This window comes from Pan paniscus, chromosome 9 (genome assembly GCF_029289425.2).
Source record: "Pan paniscus chromosome 9, NHGRI_mPanPan1-v2.0_pri, whole genome shotgun sequence".
Taxonomy (NCBI): Eukaryota; Metazoa; Chordata; class Mammalia; order Primates; family Hominidae; genus Pan; species Pan paniscus.
Window position 1 is genome coordinate 33,125,047 of NC_073258.2, and position 22,513 is coordinate 33,147,559.

Consider the following 22,513-nt stretch of genomic DNA (forward strand, 5'->3'; position numbering starts at 1 on the left):
CACTGGGGATTCTTTCCAACCAACTCCTCACCATCTCCTTAAGATTATCCCACTATCTTCAAAGCAAACCAGATGCTTTCAGTTTTCCCAGAGGACTGACTTCCTTTCTCCTTCAGAGCTATTGCTTCTGTTGATGTTTTTTGTAACTGCAATGCATATCAGGATTAGGGAAGGGAGGAGGGTGATCTGGGGATGAGGTGAGCAAGCCCTGAAGAGCACACCAGACTGGAAGATATATTCCACCTTTTAGGAATCGCTCCTTTTTATTCAGGTGTGTAAGTTCCCATAGTTTTTACTTCTACAGTTGAAAGGGAGGGTTTTTTAAACGGTACCATTTTAAACAAAGGTTATAGGAAAGCAGTAAGAGTTTTTTTTGTTGTTGTTCCTCCGTGAACTCTAAATACTATTAGACATAGATGTGTGAATTCAGGCACCAAACCTGAACAGTCATTAACAACAACACATCCAATTCCCCCTGAAATGTTCCATGCTAGTAAAAAGAAGTTTTTTCCTGTGGATATAGGCAAAAAGCTGTTCCACGAAGTAAAGATTTGCAGTTACTTCCTCACCTAAAAGCAACACTGAGAACAGTGAAATATGTCAGTAAATGATTAAAGCTGCAGAAGTGCCCAATTAACTTCAAAGAGTCTATTGAACTATTAATAGACAATGCATTTTAAATTACAATGGGGAAAAGGAAATCAATGCAGGTAGAATGGTAAAGGTGCATCTGAGGAAGATGAATTGGATGAGTGGAGATGAACTTGAGTGCAAGGCAGATAATGAATGCATCAAAGTTTCCAAATTGTTGCCATACATGCATTAGCAGAGCTCAGATCATTACATACCTCAGCCACACTGATGACCTTGAAGGGCCCTTGTAAGAAGGGCTTCTGAGTCTTGGTGCCTGAAATACAGAGGAATGGAACCCCTGGAAGCAATTGTTTCAGTCCTTTCTCTGTTCTCATGGATTGTCCACAAGCCAAGCAGAGCATAGTTTTTCTCTTTCCATCAGGTGAGAGGTAACAGTATCCCTAAAATGGGAGACAAAGATGGCTTTATATAGGAGCATCTAAATTGTTATAGCATTGCTGTAGAACATTTTACAATATAAATATAGCACTTTTAACACCCCAAAATGCTAAATTTAAAATTTTATGCTAAATTTAAATTTAGCATAAATTTAGCCAAAATGCTATATTAAAAAATTTAAAGTATTTCCAAATTCTGTAACGACAATTCGACACCAATGAATATAAACTATGTGCAAAATCAGCTTCTTGGAGAAATGGCCAGCTCCAGATTTGAGGCAAGAAATATACAAGACAATCAAGGGATATCTTGTGTCCTGAATGAAAAGAAGCCATCATCATGTCCAAAAGACACAGGAGCCAACATGAAGGAGCCTCCACTGCCCCAAAATGGGACAATTAGGGAGCAACAGAAAGACTGATAACTAAAACATTTTGAAAATGTTTAAATATAAAATCCTATGAGTTTTAATGATGCTAACAATATAAATAAAAACAAATAAACCCCAAGCAAATAAAAACAAAACTGCAACTTTTCGGAGACTGTTGGAAGTAAACTGGCATCAATTTAAAACTCTACAAACTGGCCACTAGAAATTGTGGCAGATTATTTGTAAAGATGGCCACAATAAAACCATCCCACTCTTATTTGCATGCCCTTTTAAAATGTGACAGTTTTGGTCCTCCAATTGGGAAGTACGATCTTTCTCCTTTTCTTCTTTCCTTGAATCTGGGAAAGGCCATGTGACTTGCTTTGGCCAACACAGCACTAACAAATGTGATGCAAGCAGATGCATAAGAAGTGCTTGCACATCAGAGCTTATTCTCTTTTAGCTGCCATTGGAACCCCGAGACCACAACGTGAACAAACTTGAGCTAGCCTGCTCGAGAAGACATGTAGTTGAAGAACCAATGTTCCCAGCTAACAGCCTGCCAACCACCAGATGGTGAGGGACGCCATCTTTGACCATCCAGTCCCCATAAAAACACCCAACTACTAAAGAACCAGCAGATGACTGTAGCCACATTAGTGACCTGGGACAAGACCAGCAGAACTGCCCAGCTGACCCCAGCTCTAATCGCCGGCTCGCCAAGCAAAAAATGGGTTTTTTATTTAAGCCACTAAATTTTCAGGGGTTTTGTTACAATGCAATAGATAAGTGACATCAATAGAAAGAATTAGGTGTTCATCCTACCTTCCCTTACAACCATATTTTTGAGTAGTCAAATATTGAATTGATGAGCTAAAGTTCTTCCTTCTATTAAAAGTTTAGTTAATCAACGTAGGAAAACATGATAGAATTAGACAAAATTGACCCTTTTGAAACAAGAGGGCAACATTAAGTGAAATGTCTTTGGGGAATTTTTAAACATGAAATCAGGTTGCAAACACCTGAACCCACTCATAACTATCATGACTGAAAATGGAAAACCCACACATTGCCTATGTGAGTGATAAATAGGAAACATGTGGGAAAACCTATGAAGATTCTGGCCCAAAAAAACGTTAAACATAAATCTAATTACAACTATAGGACTCAATTTCATTTACAGAAATTATGGGGGATGGGGAAACAAGTCAAAGGATGCCACAAAGAAGAAAGTAAACAAACCCCATTAAGGGGCATTCAATATGAAAATGGAGCCAGACTACGCAACTGAGTGTCACATAGAGACCTGATTTGAATCTTGACACAAACCAACAAACCATAAAAAAAAAATGTTAGGGCAACCTGGGAAATTTGATTAAGGATAGAGTATTAGATGGCCAAAGAATTATTGTTAATCTTGTTAGCTGTGAGAATGGCATGATGAGTATGTCAGAAAATGTCCAAAATTTTTGGAAGTATGTGATTCATACGGAGGTGAAATAATATAATGTCTGGGGTTGGCAAACATGGCAAAACCTAGATAATAGTTAAATATGAATGATGGATAAATGAAGACTTATTTCCCTAGTCTCTCTACTTTAGAATATGTATGAAAATTTCAATAATAAAAATTTTAAGTACATCAGATTAATATAAACTACCTAATTCTTTTTCTCTCACTATTTTCCTTCATTCTTTCCTACCAGAATCAGAGTCTAAGTGATTTCACTCAAAAATCAGCATTCAACTTGTATGAACATAAAGTTTTCTAGGGAAAAAAATTTTCTCATTTTATTAAATTACTCTCTTTTACCCTATTTTTCTTTTATCTTTGAGAGGAAGGAACCACTTACTGGTTGATCAATGTTTTCTTCTTTAATCACAGATGATGTACAGACACCAGCATAATTTGCTGATGTAATTTCCTTATCCAAGGCAGTGCTATGAAAGGCCACAAGTGCTTTTATATTTTTCATGTAATGCCACTTTTGATTGGCAGCTCCATTGTTGTACGGCTTATATTTCTGAAAAAAGAGGCAAAATATGGAGTCAAGTGAGTTCATGTGAGGGTTATAGTGTCTTGTTTTTCATTGCATATATCCAGAAAGTGCAGATAATTACTTATAATCCCACCACACAGTGACAACTACTACTCTTGAAATTTTAGTGATTAGACATGCAATCTTTTATATGTTTATAAATACACATTATTTGATTTACAAAAATAGAATCATAAAATGCATACAATTTGGTAACTGCAATTTTTTTTCTTAACAATATTCCCTGAACCTTTTTCTAACATCTTTTAAAAATATATACCATTTCATTTTAGGGATATTTTACTAATCTCCAATAGTTAAACATGAAGGTTCTTTCTCAAAATTTCTCTAAAATAAACAAATAGTGTAAATAAATATTTGGGAAATCCATGATAATTTTTTAGGACAAATTTCTAGAAGTAGAGTTGCCAATAAAAAAATCATTTTAAAGATTATGATATATCAAAATGCCTTCTAGAGAAATATTTTACCTTGCACTTGTGCCAATAATATGCTAAATGACCCATTTTCCTTACATTCTTGCCAAAAAATGGGCAATATTTCCAAAACATGAATATAATAAATGAAAAAAAGTACCTTGTTGATATTTTAATTTATATTTCATTGATTATCAAAGAGGTTTATTTTTTAAGTACATTCAGTTAAACATGTAATAGAAACAATATATTTATTCTAATTGTGAAAGTTGGCTCAAGTACAAGTAAAGAAATAGTTTCAATTTAACAGAACTTAAACCAGTAGATTAGTTCTAACTAAATATGTCATAACACCTCAAGGAACTTTTATAATTAATAACATCTACTTTACCAAGCGAGAGCTTAATAGCAAAGAAGAAAATAAATGAGTCCCAAGAATTGATTTAATGGGTCAGACAATAAAGCCTCCCTCAGAGGTCTGAAAAACCAAAGACTATATTTTCAAGGGACAGAAAAGGGTCTAGTAGCATTAACCTGCGATGCCTCATTTTTATTATTTTACATGAACTTTAATATTTTCTCACAAACCAGTTGTTTCAATAAACACAACACCAGCAACAAAAAATTCTTGAAAGGTAATCCAAATTACCTTGGGGTGAAATTATTTCTTATGAAATGGTAACCTTGGGAGAAACCATCCATATCTATAATTTTATGAATATGATTAAGGTACTAAAATTGTATGTGTATGAGGTTGTATCTCACTGTGGTCTGTGCTGAAGAGGCACCTGACAGAGAATAATGTAATGTTATATGTACTCTATCTCCTAGAATAATTTTTTAGTCCATATTTATCACCAGGATAGAAGACTTAATTAAGCTTTGGTATTTGTCCAGATTGCTATGTCTCAATTTTGGATTCAGGGCCTGCAAAACAAGTTGCTTCATTGCTATTAAAATCACAGAATGAAACAAATGTTATCTGGAGGCAATCTATTCTGTTCAACAAGAGGATGGAAAATACTGAGGAGGACACAGAAAGTACATGCAAAGCAGGAATGCTTCTTCACTTTCTCCCTTACTAGCAAGGAAAAACACATATTCGTTTAAGAGTGGTTTTGGTTATAAGCATGTGAGAATGACAGAAAAATGTGAAAAAAAAGATCTTCCCAGGTCTTTGTCCAAAACTCAAATGAAGCCAGACTTCTCTGCAGTCTCCATAAATTGTCTGGCTGCTTTAAGCATTTGCAACAGTGAATGAAAAGAGAATTTCAAATGGGTCGTTTGGTAGAATTAACATTGAGGATCTTGCATCCTTCGGGAAGACCTCCCTGACTAGGTTCTTTCTCTCCAGCTGCCAAGGCCTTTAGAAACAGGAGCCTTGCATATGTTCCTGATGATCAAATTTAGGTGCATCTAACAGCCATCCACCTGCCTGCAGCCACCACTGAGACCATAAGCTTGATGAATGCTGTTGGGACAATTTCTCATGCTTGCCATTGGGTTTGATTTCAGTAACTAGCATAGTGCCTGACATGCAGCAAGCCCACAATCACCATCTGTTGGATTAAACTAAATTAAGAGGTACATGAACATGTTCAATTTAAAATCTAGGCAGACTATTGTAAATATTTTAACAACATTCAAATAGGATTCTATGACAGTTTTTTTTTTCCTCCACTACAAGGAAGCACAAAGCTTTACTTAAATTTAATTAAAAGGCCATGACTAATCTTTAGCCATACATATCTTACCTGAACAATAACTGGATAGCCACAAACTTCATTTCTAGTCTTGGTCATAGACACTGCCAGCACAAGGTCAGGGTTACTCACAAGGTGAAAGGTCCTTGGGAAAACAGGATTAGCCACATTACAAAGTAGCATGACCAGATTAGATCTCCCTCTGTGCCACTTAGCACTGTGTTGCCTCTCAGCTCCATGCATGCTCTGTAATAATGAATGTGAATCCTTTAAGAATTTCTCCCCTACAGTAAGTGTGATGTTAAGCTTTCTCAGTAGAGAGTGCTGGAAGAAGACTGCAGGATGAAGGGGCTCTCCTGCTCTTTCTGGCTGTGGTAGGGGGTCAGCAATTGGGAGTGAGAACACCCAATGATGCTTTGTTCCAGCGAGGTGCCCAGGAAGCAGGTCTCCCGGGACCTTCATAGCCCGGGCTTGCCTATTGCTCCTTTGCTCACTTTCTCCTGACATGGACACCACATGCTTCAGGCCTCCTAGTGTACCACCATCCCATTCCCTCTGAATGCTGCTGTGCCCAGCAACAGACTGCACCCCCCTATATGTTCCAGAATATTATGTCCTGCTCACTCAGTGTTATGGTTTGAATGCCCCTCCAAAACTCATGTTGAAACTTAATTCCCAATGTGGCAGTATTAAGAAATGGAGTCTTTAAGAGGTGATTGGATCAAGAGGGGTCTGCCTGGATTAATCCGTAGATGAAAGGGTTAATGGATTAATAGGTCATAATGGGAGTGAAACTAGTGGGTTTATAAGAAAAGGAATGTGACGTGATGTTCTGTGCTGTATGATGCCCTGTGCCATATGATGACCTGTGCCATCTCAGGGCTCTAGAGAGCCCCCAGCTGCAAGAAAGCTCTCACCAGATGCACCCCTCAACATTGGACTTTCCAACCTCCAGAACTGTAAGAAATAAATTTCATTCCTTATAAATTACCCAGTTTCAGGTATTCTTTTTTTTTTTCTTTTTTGAGATGGAGATTCACTCTGTCACCCGGGTTGGAGTGCAGTGTCATGATCTCAACTCACTGCAACCTCTACCTCTTGGGTTCAAACGATTCTTCTGCCTCAGTCTCCCGAGTAGCTGGTACTACAGGCATGTGCCACTAAGCCCAGTTAATTTTTGTATTTTTAGTAGAGACGGGGTTTCACCATGTTGGCCAGGCTGGTCCAGCCAGGTGATCTCAGGTGATCCTCCCACCTCAGCCTCCCAAAGTGCTGGGATTACAGGCATGAGCTACCATGCCCGGCCCTGTTTCAGTTATTCTGTTATAAGTAACAGAAACTAGACTAAGACATTCAGCCACTACAGACAAGCTCTGGCCAGGTACACCAGCAAAACTGCTCTGCAATTCAGTGGAATGGAACCATACCTTTTTTAATGAGTCCTGAACCCCAGCCTTGGGGAGGGGACCCCATTGCAAGTTTATCCTTTCTTGGGCAATCTCCTTCAGCCATAGGGTGATATATATTATATACATATGTAATGTACATGGGTATATATACCCTAATTTACTAGCCTGGGTAAAATATGGAGGATAAAAAGACTGTGGTTAGCATAAATGCAATTTTCCATTAAGTTCTACTACATAGTGTAACCCACGGTTCTCTAGGTTTCACCAGCTTATCAAAACAAATGAGTTTTAAAAGCCACCCATCTACATGAAAGAGAACAAAGCAATATGGCAAGGGAAGATGTGCAGTAAACCTCAGAATTACTGTCGCTGTACAAACACACTTCTACCATGGGACATATATTGTTCTGAATCATGCCCACACCTAATCAACAAGACTTCTGCAAAAACTCTTGGCCGGGCGCGGTGGCTCACGCTTGTAATCCCAGCACTTTGGGAGGCCGAGGAGGGCGGATCACGAGGTCAGGAGATCAGACCACGATGAAACCCTGTCTCTACTAAAAATACAAAAAATTAGCTGGGTGTGGTGGCGGGTGCCTGTAGTCCCAGCTACTCGGAGAGGCTGAGGCAGGAGAATGGCATGAACCCGGGAAGCGGAGCTTGCAGTGAGCCGAGATCATGCCACTGCACTCCAGCCTGGGCAACAGAGACTCTGTCTCAAAAAAAAAAAAAAAAAACTATTTTGTTCAAGTCTGTCTGGGTGTCCCTAGAGGGGGACTTGTGCTTATCAGCAAATCTTGTCCCACTGGGCCCCCTGATGCTCCACCTCTTCTCTCTGGACTCTGACGTTTCCAATGACGGATCACCCAATATCACCATCTCCCTTCCACTAACTGCCTCTCTTTTCCGTGTCTTGACATGAGGAGCTCCCAAGATGACAAAAGTACAGAATGTTCTGCAAAGTGGGAGGAGATGGAAAGAAACTGTCCTTCTCTTCTGTGTTATACATGGTTAGATTTTCCAAGGCAGTGCTACACATGACCCAACATCTCATAGAGTTTTAGGCAGACAGACACTGAGCAAGATTCAGAACTAGTATTCTCTTCCAATGACCAAGTATTCTGGGTCAAACTCATTATGCAATGGCTTTCTCTTGCCGTAGGGTCACATTCTTATTCCCCATGCGTGTCCACCCAAATTTATCAGCCATGCTCAAATTGCAATTTAGGTTTAAGTGGGGACCTCTACTATAATACAGAAAGCCGAGGCAATAATATAAATTGCTAAATACAATGTAGAAATGAGGAAACACTAGGATGTCAGCTCCATAAGAGTAAAGATTTTTTATCTGTTTTGTTCTTTGTAAAGCAACAGCTCCTAAAACACTGCCCTCAATAACCCTTGGCAGCTGAATGAATGAATTCTGGTTCCATATGGCAAACCATTCACAGAAACAAAAGCCTGCTGTCCTACCTACACATTGCAAAGGCAGCTTAGCCCAGGTGAATGGGGCAAAGAAACACTTTCACCAGGTCTGTCTACACAATTGGTTTTCCCGTCTTTTCTAACATCAGCCCAGCGAGTTCTCCTTGCCGGAGGCTTTGCTCATCTCAGTGAGCAGAGTAAGACCAGCTCCTCTCCTGCCCAGGCAGGGCTCGCTGCTGCCGCCTGCTGAAGCTTGTGCAACCTCCCTCAAAGTACTGATTCAAAAGCCTTTTCATCGCAGACCTTTTGAGAAGCCAGTGAAAATCTCAGCTCTTTCCCAGAAAAAATAAATTGCACAATGCACAAACATACACTTTGTACACTATTTCAAGAGATTAAAGAGGTCCCTGGAGGCCCACCATATCACACTAATGGTAGAATTTGAAGCAAACCAATCTAAAAAACAGGGAATTGTTTTCTTTTTTGTTCGATTAAAGAAATGTTCCATATGCACCCAAAAAAAAAAAAAAAAAGAGAGAGAGAGAGAAATGTGTAACCAACCAGCATGGACCTAACAGCCATCAACATTCTGCCATTCTCATTTCATCCATTCCCCTCAACTTTTAAAATTTTTATTTATGATAGAATGTCTTACAACAAATCTAAGATAGCTTTTAATTTTATCTGTAAATACTACAATGTTTCCAACTTATCAGGACTTTTTTTTTAACATTACCATTGAACCATTATTGGACCCAACAAAATTAATAGGACTTCCTTAATGTCATCAGATAGCCAAGCTGTTTTATATTTCTCCTGATTATCACAAAAATAACTTTTTTACAGTACTGTAGTTGGTTCAAATTTGGATCCAGGACCAGACATTGAATTAGGTTGATATATTTGCTAAGATAGGAATTAGTTTATACTGCGTGAGTGGAAACCACAAATTGGTTATTTTATGAAGGTGGAGGAAAGAGGGAAGGTGTGTGTTGGGGGAAGGATGGGGAGTAAGTTAATGAAAAGTATCAAAAAATTTGAAAATTGGGGACTTTTTAGAATTCTTATTTGATCTCTTCATTTCATAAAAATGACATTGATGAAAGTTCAGTCTTGAGCCCAATGGCCAGATAAAACTATACCCAGGAGATCAGAGGGAACATTCCTCCTCTGAATCTGATTGTGGATAAATTATATGTAGCTTACCTAGCATTTACATTTGATTTTATTCCCTTCCTCTTCTTTGGCTAGGATAAAGAATTATCAGCTAAGTTAAATAGAAGACCCAAAACTCTCAGATATAGTTCATCTTGTTCTGTGGGGACCATGCTAGACTTATTAGGATCCTATTCACTTTTTGATATAGTAAACCCAAGTATAATGGGATTACCTGCTGTCTTCCTGGTGTATCCAGCGCTGATGACTACCATCAGATTTCTTCTCCACCAAAACCACCTCCATGCCTGATCGGAGATTGGGACCTTGAACCCCCAAGACTAGCTGAGGAGCAGCATGGCTTATAATCTGCCCATCTCTGTATTCGAACTGCTGATGGCAATTCTTGTGCAATTTACTATGCTTTGGTGAACAGCTGAGATAAAGAAATCTCTATTAGTGGCAGAAAAATGTCCCATGCACTTGATCATGCACGTGATGTGTTGGAGATTATAAGTTCTGTTGGTGAGAGCTCCAATGTGAAACACGTTAACTTGAAATGATAGACCATATCATTAGAATGACGGCAATGCTACTAGCACTGCACTTCTAAGCTGACATAAGAAGTAGAATTCTGAGCTTATTTTGTAACATAAATAAATGTTTACCAGGAGAATATTTGAAAAATTCGTTAGCAAAGAAAAAAGAACGTCAGTTGACAAGGTAATTTAAAGAGGAAAAAGTAAAATTTAAAATTAAGTAAGAGAATGGGGGCAGGGGCATGTAGAATCAAAACAGAGAAATAAAGGAATTCTATTCAAACTATGATTGTTTCTATCCTCTATCTACAGTATCCCTGGAAACAGAACACCATTCTCCAAGTTTTTAACTCACCTCTAACAAGTCATAGCATATCATAAAATAATGATGCACTAGTAATTTAAATGACTGTCTTAAGGACCTTACATTAAGCAGAAGTAACATATTACATATCACAACACATTGTCAATTAAATTAATCTATAAACATCTATTAAGCCCCTACTACGTGCATGGCCTAGTGCTAAATGTTGAAGTGTCAAAAATATTTAATTCATGTGTTCCAGTGACTGCTGTAATGTCAAGTAAATGTCTAAAGATTATGAAATAATACAAAGTACTATATATTCCTGTCATTTCATTGGACATTGACAAAAAGCATTAAACTAAAAAGGAAGAAACTGCATTTTCTTAATTTCTTAAAAACATTAGGGCATCTTAAATGCTTATTCAGAAGTTCACTCACACATTCATTCAACAAATATACAGGCTCTGTGCTAAGTTGTCAGGAGGCAAAGGTGGATAAGCATACTGTTTAATAGAAAAAAACACACAAATGAGTAAGATATTATACACTGAACAAAATAAACCAAAGAGTAAAGGACCTTCCCGCAAAATTTTGTAAATATTTTAATCAAAAACATAAGACAAAAATGTGCATGTTGATAGAAACAGCAGCTAACAGCAGTGAAAACTCTTGGGAATATATGTGTCCCAAGGTGAGAAAACTAACACTAGACAGAAATCTTTAAGAGGAATCCTTTGCAACTTTTTACCTGTGTTTCTTCTGTGGTTCCACATTTTCAAAGAGCCCTTTTTCCGTTTTCTTTGGAAGACTGTCATCCTCATCAAAGTCATGTGAAGTTTCCTGCCAGGCATACCTGGGAAGTGTGTGACAAGCCTTCATTCGAAGATGAGCTCTTGTGTGTGAATCTCTATCAAGGTTCAGAAGCAAACATAAGCCTAAGAAATCTCATTCATGTTCACAGATTTTTTTTCTGAGGTGTAGTCTGATCATATTCCACAGGATGTTGGTGGATCTATAAATCTTATTTCCATAAGGGTGCCTAATACTGGAAATTCACATCTTACTAATACATCATTTAGATCTTTTAATATAAGGCTACAAATAAAATTCCTCAATCACATAATAAGCAGCATTCATCTTTGTCATGTTTACTCAGAAAAAAATGGGACCATGTATTGCATTTCAAAAATCATAAAGATTGACTACTCAGTAGTTTGAGAAATTCACAATGAACATGTAATGAGACTCCCTCTCTCTACCCCATAATTGGGTCATAATTCTGACTAGAACAGTACAGCCTGGATTACCCGGTTTTGTAAAGTTTACTCATTAGACAAGGTTAAGAAACCTTAACTTTTCCAAGATTTCTCCACAGAGAAATCTAGAGAAACTCAAATAGCATCTGCACATATGAGCCAGCTTTTGATAGAGAATAATATACTAAACAGAGTAAATAGTCATAGTTTGAATAATTGAGTCAGCCTTCTGGCTTCTTACTAAAATGAAGATATAAAGGGGATCACTAGCCGCCATATAGATCTGTATATATAAAGTTCCAGGCCACTGTTGAGAGCACATTTGCCTTCAGTGGGATTGTGATATGAGGACTGCTTGACTGAGGAAGGATAAATATACAGGCAAAGCAGCAAGCCTATTTCAGCACTCTAAGTATGCGTACCTGTAAATAAAGTTCTCTGGGACAGACTGATCACCAAGGTGCTTGTCATAATTTGATGTAACTACAAGCATTATTAAATTACCAAAATCTTCAGGGACAATTCCTGTGCTAGCACAGCTGACCGTACTCTTTTCAAATGTAATAGAAGTATTACATGTGGATATGAAATTGGTGGGTAATCACTGCCTCATTCAGAACTGCAGGCAGCACAAGCGGCTTCTGAAGGCAAACCTCTCCCTTTACAGTTAAAAAAACAACAGCGCCATCTTGTGTTAAAAATAAAAAGCACAGCTTTCTCATCAATTCCATTTCTTTGGGGAAAAGGAAAAAAAAAAAGTCATTCTTAGTTTTAACAAAGTTAGCAGGATGCAAACAAGATTCTTTACCCAAATCCAGATGTTTAACTTTCTTACTCAGAATTTCTCTATCAGCTCTTGAACTTCCTGGCAAATGAGGTATAGTCAAGTCAGTTTTAGAACAGTCATTTTTCAGTCCATCTTGCTTTATTAATTTGTTCATTCATAGAACAAACCATTCGTTAGTTATTCACTCCTTTAATCAATATTTATTGAACATCTACAAGACAGGTAAGTTATCAGTGCTCATGGAGTTTACATTCTAGTGGGAAGAGGAGAGATTAAATAGACAAGTAAATGAATAAACAAGATAAATGCCATAAGTTGAACAAAATAGGATATTGTAATGGAAATTGACTGGGATGGGGTAAGGTTTACGTTAGCAATGGAGTCAAAGAAGGCTTCTCTGAGAGGTGATGTTTGAATTGAGACAAAGACAATAGGAAGGGGCCAGCCATGTAAGGATCTAGAGGGAGAGCATTCCAAGCAGAGAAAAGAACAAATGAAAAGGCTATGAAGCAAGATTATGGTTAGCCCATTTGAAGAACAGAAAGACAGTGGTGTGATAGGTATGCAGTGAGTGAGGGGATGGTAGTTCTAGACGAGGCTGAAGAGGTGGGCAGGTACCTGTGATTGAGTGAGGAAATGAGAAAGTTTCCCCCACTCTCTATGTTCCAAAAGTCTTTTTTTCCTGCAAAGCACAAAGTAGACAAGTGCTACTAGAATTTCTTTTCCATTTTTCTTATTGTTTGTGCCGGACACCTTTATGATAAAAAAGCAATCAAAAAGGATCCTTCTAGATTGATGTTCTAGCTGCTGGCTTTATGCATGTCCCTCCTTAAATCATCCCATTTTTCAAATATGCAAAAAACTCCAAACAAGCACATTTAAGAAAGTCTGGGAAAAATCTTACAGTGACTTCCTAATGCAAGATGATTTAGGATTATTTCAGGATCATGTCATCAGAAATGGTTCAAATGACTAGTGACAGCCTGGAAAATAGATAACCCTGTATATTAAAAAATATTTCCAACAGTTTAAGGGCTGCCAAGTAGAAGAGGTATAGGGCATAGTACAGAGAAACATATGGAATAATAAGATGGAGACGGTCTAAATAATTATTTAAATGTTAGAATGGGCCTCCTTGAAAACAGTGATCTCTCTGTTATTAGGAGTATTCAAGAAGAGGCTTGAGCAAAAGAGCCTGCTTGGAATATGCAGGAGATGCCTGCATTGTACTCTGAGAGAACCCAATCACTTTTAACCTCAAGGACTCCAGGCCTTCATGAAATCTCTGATTCAGAACAATGACGATCTTTGCTCTCAAAAATGTTTCTTTCTTTTTTCTTACTTTCTGTTTATTTTTTTCCAAGTGCAGACTAAGAGGCTAGATGACACATTCTTTAGAAGGGGATGTGAAAGTTCGTGGTCAATTCCCTGACTGTTGAGAAAGATGCCATCTAGGACCAATCATTCTCTCTGAAAAATGCCTTCTGGTGCCTTTGTTAGTGTCAGTCATAGGACCAACTGAATCACCCATCCAAATGAGGAAGTTTGGTTCCTAAAATAAAAGTTCATATTCTTATAATTGAGGATAGAAACAATTAATAACAATGATATATAAATTATTTTCACAATTATTGCAGAGGTAATTGGCCAGGTATTTTTGGTTTTATAATTTGGAAACACATTCAATCTTTCATTCATTTATTCAGTAAATGATAATTAGAACCCATGTGACAGAGTCTTTGCCCTCAACGTTCCCAGGCTGGTAGAGGGAGGGGTAGGCAAGGGGGAGAGGGACTGACAAGCACATTGCCACGTACAGTCATTGCTGTAATTGACTTCAATGCTAAAGTATCATTCTACAGATAAGTACGGGGCAAGTAAAGGCACTACAGTGGAGAGAAATTCATATGTGGCTCAGAGGTCTGCAACAGAACATAAACAGAATGTGCAATATGCAGGCGACAGCTTGTCGTTGCTGAGCTGGAGGTTGGAATTCATGTGGCAGAAAGAGACAGCGGGCATGGGAATGCAAATGAGGGTCAATGACAGGCATGAACCAGAGTCAGAAGGCCTTGGGATTCCAGATGAATAGGTTTTTCTGTCTGCAATAGGTAGCCCTTAAAAAACTATGTGAAAAGGATTGTGCATTAGAAAGTTAATTGTCTACAGTTTAACTTAGAGGGGAATTGGAAGGAAGATATTACGGCAATAGAGAGAAATCAGAAAGCTATTTCAATGATCCAGAATGATAACTGTATATTAACATGTGTCTAACTTGAACTTAGGGAAGAAGTTTAATTTATCCTGAAGTCAATGATTATGGAAACAAAATTTGATGAATTCCTCAAATAAATGCCTACTATCCTAAAATTCTAGCCTCTTAAAAATAATAACATTGTAACAATATTACTGAAAATAGATCATTGTGATGGTTGGACATCGAAGCTGTGGTTGTATCATTTTGCCGGAAAACTAATTAAATACTAGCTCTTCAGCTGCCATTAGTTTCACAAACTTGGCATGAGCTCCCTGCATGGGCTCTGTGCTGTTATTGGGCTAATGAGCTGAGTTCAAAAAGCAGCCAGGTAGCTTTTCAGGCTACACTGATTACTTACAGAATTTCACTGGAAGCATTTTCCGTTGTTAGAGGATCTTCTTGCATTTGCTTTTCTTCTGGTTCTGTAACTTGCTTCTCTTCTCCAAAAATTGCTACAGGTTTATGCACAGCAAGCTTGCTTCCAGATACAATGTCACTTTGGACTTCTAAAACAAGAGCTGAGCAGAAATTCACAAATTGCAAAGACATATTAGTTACAATTGCAGAGCATCAGGAATTTAAAAACACACACTAAAATACAAATGCAAAAGAATTCCATCTATTTGGTCTATTCATAGGTTACTTATTAAACTCGGTTGAATTTAATTTTAATTTTTATAGATTCTTTACTGTCAAGATATTCTTAGTCAAAAATACTAAAAATAGGTCTTTCCAAAGATCAGTTAATTATCATATATCGTAATTATTCAAATGGGCTACATTATTTAGATATATGTTTCTAGATCATTCTCTGGGATCCAAAACTCATCAGTGGAAGTCCCAGTCCCAGTCCCAGAGAAAGCCTTGAATGACACATGCAAAGTTTTACTACACGGTGTTCAATATATATAATAGGGCAATGTTTTAAATTATACTAATTTTTTTTCTCTTTTTCTTTTCTCTATATGGACTTTTGTCCTGGTTCCTGGAGAAAACTTAATGGAAGGAGGAAGATCATGAGGAAATTAGAACTTTTATAAAAGAAAAGCAAAAGTCCAAAGATAGTTTTTGACATTCAAACAGCATACTGCCATCGAACGTGGAAGTCAGGATGACACAGTCATGATCTATGGTTTCTCCAAAAGCCTGTAGCTCCCACTTACTGTATCAAGAGTTTAACTTCAGGATTGACCTGGAGAAAAACCGTCACTCCTGGGCCAGAGGGGATCTGGGGCACAAGACAGAGAAAGCCAGAAAACTAGCACAGCATGTCTTGATTCTCTCTACAGGCTTCACTTTGGGTATCTTAGTTAAACTGGGGAAACAGTGAGGACACTGCCCATTGTCCCCTTTTGAGCTACCCTTGCTACTCCAATCTGAGGCACAGCCAGCCACGTGAACTGGGATCTGGTTTCTGGGAGGTGCAGCTAAGACCCAGGAGTTGCTGAGAATCTTTCTGGGGAGCTTTCCAAAAGTGGATGCCAAGCAGGGGTGAGGTGGCTCTGTAGCAAGGACTGCAGAGGTGACGAGATGACCACTCAGTCATAGTCAGGCTCCAGAGGGCCACAGGAAGCAGAGAGAAGGCTGAATCAGGGAGGAAGCACACCCACCCAGAGTATCGTCTGAACCAACAGAAGGAACCATAAGTCACTCCAGTCATCGACTTCAGACAGTAGAGCCCAGGAAGCAAGAAGATCTGCAACCCAAGTGCTTTTTTTCTATCTTAGAGTGGAACTTAACGTGAGATTCTGGAGACAGAGAAATCTGAAAGCTCTCCCTAAAGGGACTAATTAAATTAATGGATGGAACAAAATGTAAACATGATTAGAGAATGCATAAGGCTCACAAAGAAGGTCAGATCTGTTAACGACAAAATAAAAAGATGATGTTCTCTTTGCACATTCAAACTGTAGTGTGAACTAAAATACTCAACCCTGTCAAACATATAATTTAGTTTAAAGAGTTAAACAGCAAGATGCAGTGGTGAAATATTACTTGTTTAAACAAACTTTGACTTTTTAAAAAGCAATATCATCAAGCATTTCATTTTGGCTGAATATATTAAGGTAAATAATTCCAATGCTTACCTTCTATTTTATGTGTGCTGCAGAAGATTTGAATTTTGGCAATGTCTGATTCTAGGTTCCTCAGGAATATTTGTTTCTTTTGCTGAGCAATGGACAGGTCAGGATTGATCCAGAGTTCTCCACATGAAACATACACCTATCAAACAAAGCATCTCTTATCCTGTATATAATTGTCACAGCAGCATTATCTGTAATAATCTAAACTGGAAACAATTAAAAAAATCAAAATGTCCTATTAATATAATAGGTGAATGATTAAAGAAAACTGTGTACCACTCAGTACTTTCAAAAAAATCAAACTGCTGATAAAGGCAACAACTTTGATGAATTTCAAGAGTTTTGTATTAAGTGAAAATACTATCTTTGTATATTACCATATTATTTTTGCAACATCCTGTGAATCTATAATTATTTAAAAATTAAAGTTTAAAAAATAATTGTTTAAGAAGAAGAAGGAAGGAAGGAAGAAAAGAGGAAGGGAGCGAGGGAGGGAAGGAGGTGGGAAAGAAGGGAGGAAAGAAGGGAGCAAGGGAGGGAGGGAGGGAGAGACGGAGGAAGGTAGGAAAGAAGGAAGGAAGGAGTAAATTACAGATTGGCAAAATTAGAGATTGGCGAACTATCCCTAAAACCCAAATCTGGTCCCCTGCCTGTTTTTGTGAGTAGAGTTTTATTAGAACACAGCTATTCCCATTCATTTACACATTGTCTATGGCTGCTTTCATGCATCAGGAGCAGAGCTGATGTACAGCAGGCACCATATGGCCCACAAAACCTACAATATCTACTATCTCATTCTTTACAGAAAACATTTAATGACCCCTGGTATAAATGAATTTGTAGTACAAACACAAAAATGCCAATGTGGCTATTGCCAGGTGACAAGATTATGGATAATACTTTTCCTCTTCTCCTTTTTGTTTTTGTGTATATGTATTTCTTAAATGTCCTTAAATGGATAAATATTTCTTTAAAGATGAGAAAAGAAAGTGATATATTGAGAAAGGCTCAGTAAGAAGAAAGAGAACCTCAGTGCTGCCTTTTCTGATCATTGCAAAGTCATTATTACAAACATTCGACATTTTGTGTATGAAGACCCAGGGGAAACTTTAAATAATAATAATAATTATTATTATTATTATTATTATTATTATTTGAGATGGAGTCTCACTCTGTAGCCCAAGCTGGAGTGCAGTGGCATGCTTTCGGCTCACTGCAACCTCTGCCTCCAGGGCTCGTGATTCTCGTGCCTCAGCCTCCTGAGTAGCTGGGATTACAGGCACCTGCCACCATGCCCAGCTAATTTTTTGTATTCTAGTAGAGGCAGCGTTTCGCCATGTTGCTCAGGGTAGTCTTGAACTCTTAAGCTCAGGTGATCCACCCGCCTCGGCCTCCCAAAGTGCTGGGATTACAGGTATGAGCCACCGCACCCAGGCAAAAATTTCTTATTTTGAACAACGGATTTCTTTTTCTCTTTTGGACATATTTAATCATGTAACTAACTGTTTATGTTTCCATCTTCATGTTACTCTTCAGAGCAGTGACAGATTAATTTCTAGCAAATATACAATCACTCCTGGCTCCATCTTATCCTCCTTCCACTCATACCTGCTTTGCCATGGTGGCCTCATCTATACTTACCATTAAATTAACTTTTTGTATTGTATGATTTAATGTAATCTACCTTAAATTCATTCTCTAAAAAACCCACAGTGAATAGCACAGCAGAACAAACAAAAACACTAAAAGCAAACAAACAAAACACTTGGAGAGATGGCATTAGGATTCAAAATGAGATCTAGCAGTCTCTGAGAACAACAGACTCTCCACCCTGCGATTCTGCCTCTGATGTTGGCCATTGATACTTCTGTTTAAGACTCTCTCCAGTATTTAGGTTCAGGGCCTGAGTTGAGGTCTGACGAAATGGTACAAGCTTTGTTCTCTGTTCAAAGAATTGTAGGCATCAATCAAGGAAGGTATCTTTTTTTTAATTTTTCAAACCAATGCCTCAAATTCTATAAATGAGGGGGAAGGCTGGGCTGCTAAAGTCCTTCCACTTTTCAGCCTTCTCCAGTCACCAAATAGAGTGTATGAAAAAAGTAGACATAATTTTGTCCTGAAAAAGTGAAATTACCATTTAGTAAAAAACCATTAAACAACTAAATTTTGAAGGTCTCAAAAAGAGTAGAGAATTTACCTCCTTCAGAGCAGGAGATAGAAATTACAAAGGATTAACAATTTGGCCTTCTCCAGTTTCTTCCTTAATTTCTAGAGTCTAGGATCATGATGAACATTAAGTAGATTAATTCGGCCGGGCGCGGTGGCCCACACCTGTAATCCCACCACTTTGGGAGGCTGAGGCAGGTGGATCACCTGAGCTCAGGAGTGTGAGACCAGCCTGAGCAACATGTTGAAATCCATCTCTACCAAAAACACAAAAAATCAGCTAGGCATAGTGGCACATGCCTATAATCCCAGCTACTCTGGAGGCTGAGGTGGAAGAATTGCTTGAACATGGGAGGCAGAGGTTGCAGTGAGCCAAGACTGCGCCACTGCACTCCAACCTGGGTATCAGAGTGAAACTCCATCTCAAAAAAAAAAAAAAAGTTTAATTTATATACCACTCTGAAAACCATGCCAGACATATAGGAAGCTCTGAATAATGTTAGCTGTTAGTATTACTTTCTGATGTTTGCTCAGTTAGGATAATTCTGAGAGAAAATAAGAATTAAAATGGTAAGCATTTGAAGACTTATATTTAAGGGGATTCTTTCTCGGATGGGGTATTAATAAATTAATATTGCCAGTTTCAAATCCATGTCTTTACCAGTTCATCTCTTTGCAGGTCTTTTAAGGCAAATATTTCCTTCCCCTTTTCATTGTACAATCTCCGAGCTGCAGAAGGTAAATTTAAAATCTCAGTGCACCTGTAAGAAAAGACATAAAAATTGACCTTGCATACAGAAAGCTTCCAGCAGCAAAGAGAGGAAAATAAAAGAAATCTGGGGCCTGAATCCATAATGACAACTCTGTCTGCAGGACTGTTAGTCATAAGCTGGACTCTGGGGCCCATCAGACCCATTTGAGTCTCATTTTCCTCTCCAAATTGTGGCACTTGGGCAAATTATTTAACCTGTCTAAGGCTAGATTTCTTACCTTCCAGGGTTTCTGTGAAGATTAAAGGTTGATTTTGAAAAGGGCTCTTAGCACAGTCCCCGACGTGACCAATAAATAGCTAGACACACTGCTATTGACTTTTAGTTCCTTGGTATGCCCCACACTTTTCTATTTCTGTGCCTGCATTCTTTCTCCTACCTAAACAAATTTTTCCTTGGCTTTTTCTGATGTAGTCTTGTTCTTTCTCCAAGGTTGTCAAAGTCTAATTTGTCACCAAGTTCCTCAGCTCCCTCCACCAGAGGGTAGTCTGTTTCAACTACCTTTGAAACAGACGTTTTTAGCCTGGTTAAACACTGAACACTGATTTCCCACTCCCACAACCCCCTGCCCTCCCAAACAAGCACTGGACAAGCCCTGTGGATATTGAGATGAATGACAGTTTTGTAGTTCCCTGAGGAGCTCTGAATCTGGTCAGGGTAGAGAAAGGTGAGCAATTGAAGTGTAATATGAAGTCGTAGGTGCTGCCATAGGCACCTGGCCAGCGTGCTGTGAGAACAGAGGGGAAAACAATGTTTCCAGAGAAGGCTTATCTAAGGGAGTGGCATTTGGGTTGGGTTTTAAAGGATAAACAGGATTTCATCAAAAAGCGCTAGACTGGAGCTGAGTGTATGGACATGAGGAGGGTATGGACCAGATGAAACTGAAAAAGAAAATAGAAACCAACTGAAAGTACTTAGGATCCTAGACTGAGGAACCTGCCTTCTAGCCCATAAGCAGCAGAAAGCCATTGAAGGCATTAGAGCAGATATGTGGTGTTATCAGGCCTGCTTTTCCGAAAGTTAACTGTCAGAAAGGTGGAAAATGGGCTGGAGGTGGGAGAGGCTGGAGCCTAGACAGCAAGCTTTAGGACAGATGTAAATAGATGGAATTGTGACGAAAAAGTAGAGCTACAGGAGACTGATGGAGCATTTTCTAAACAATACTGTGAGGATATCCCGCCTGTGGAAGAAGTAGAAGATTCTTGCTAAATATATTTTGTGTTAGAATATACTGTTTACATTCTAACACAAAATTACATAAAGTTGAATTTATGCTCATCAGCAAGACATAGCTTTATAAAGAATGTTTCTAAATTTTATATCCTCAATGGGATAAAGCAATTAAACAGATAATCAGGCCCTCCATTTCTCTAAGGTTAGCTTAGAAGTAAATAAAACAGGCTGGGTATGGTGGTCCATACCTGTAATCCCAGCACTTGGGGAGGTCAAGATAGGAGGACCACTTGAGGCCAGGAGTTCAAGATCAGCCTGGGCAACATAGCAAGATCCCTATTTTTAAAGAAAGGAGCTATGCCTCCCAGATCCGCAGTCAGCTACAGCTCCACAGCAGTGGAGCTCTTAAGCTAATCACTTGCCAGGACACCCCACCCCAGGAGCTGTTCTACACTCTTTCAGTTCTTTCCAAACCGTAACAAAACCTTTGAGAAGCTATGGTCACGTGCTTTCTCCTTTTCTTTATCTTCTTGCTTTGGATTTTTGTCTCATTTTCTTTCTTCTCCCAGTGGCCTTCTCTGAGAGCTGCCCCTTACAATGTTCTCTCTCTTTCCTGGTTATATATAAACCAGGAAATATATCATCATATAATGATCCCTTGATCATTTTCAATTCTGTATGGTTAAATACTGCTGCATGTGGCTTTCTGATTGTTTCACTAAGCAAATTTTCTTCCCCAAAAGTTAGTTGGGAGTTCCTTGAGAGCAAGCAATGCCTTGTTCTAAAAAAAAGAAAAAAAGAAAGAAAGAAAAGAAAAAGAAAGAAAAACACCAAAAACCTCCAGCAGAACATCCTACACCGGTTGATGTTACATAATATAAATACAACAGATGACTGTTAACAGTTGAGGAAAACAAGCCTTGGAGAAGGACAAGGCTTTGCTGAAGACTTCCAGCTAGTTAGTGGCAATGCTGGGGTTAAAATAAATTCCTTTTCCTCCTAATCCAGTGGTCTTTCCAATATTCTATGTTGCCAGCAACTTTGCAGAAAGTAGAAGGTACCACCAACAACAAAAGTTCTGTATCTATTATTCTAAAATGGAACTTATTATACTATTAGATCATACCTCAGTTTTGTAGATGGAAAAATCAACAACAACAAAGAGAACCTCAAAATTGTCTAGAGTGAATTATTAAATAACCAAAGATAGCATAATTTCCCTTAAACTCAATAAAACTATTCCCTCATATTTGACAAGGCATACTTTGCAAAAAAGTTCATACCAAGTGCTCCAACCTTTCAGCAGTGATCTAATTCTTGATTTGGTAGAAAAATACTGATTAAAAAAAATTACAACATATTTCATAAACATAATATCCGTTAGTGCTATGGTTTAGATGTTTGTCCTCTGCAAACCTCATATTGAAATCTGATCTCCAATGATGGAGATGAGGCCTAATGAGAGGTGTTTGAGTCATGATAGAAGATCCCTCATAAATAGATTAATGTCCCCCCTTGGAAATGAGTGAATTCTCATTCTATTAGTTATTTCAGAGCTGATTGTTAGAAAGATGCTGGCACCTTCCCCCTCTCTCTTACTTCTT

General features: G+C 38.3%; 1 protein-coding gene across 1 annotated transcript in view; it reads right to left on the reverse strand.

Annotated features, from left to right (window-relative positions):
- The window catches only part of DCDC1 (doublecortin domain containing 1), a 497,588-nt gene that overhangs the window by 42,523 nt on the left and 432,552 nt on the right, over positions 1-22,513 (reverse strand). Inside the window, exons 24-31 of the mRNA XM_055094254.2 lie at positions 19,628-19,727; positions 16,804-16,939; positions 15,075-15,234; positions 11,165-11,323; positions 9,806-10,006; positions 5,633-5,726; positions 3,256-3,426; positions 849-1,034 (exon numbers count right to left, since the gene is read on the reverse strand). Coding sequence (XP_054950229.2) covers positions 849-1,034; positions 3,256-3,426; positions 5,633-5,726; positions 9,806-10,006; positions 11,165-11,323; positions 15,075-15,234; positions 16,804-16,939; positions 19,628-19,727 — 1,207 coding nt within the window. The remainder of the gene's footprint in view (positions 1-848; positions 1,035-3,255; positions 3,427-5,632; positions 5,727-9,805; positions 10,007-11,164; positions 11,324-15,074; positions 15,235-16,803; positions 16,940-19,627; positions 19,728-22,513) is intronic.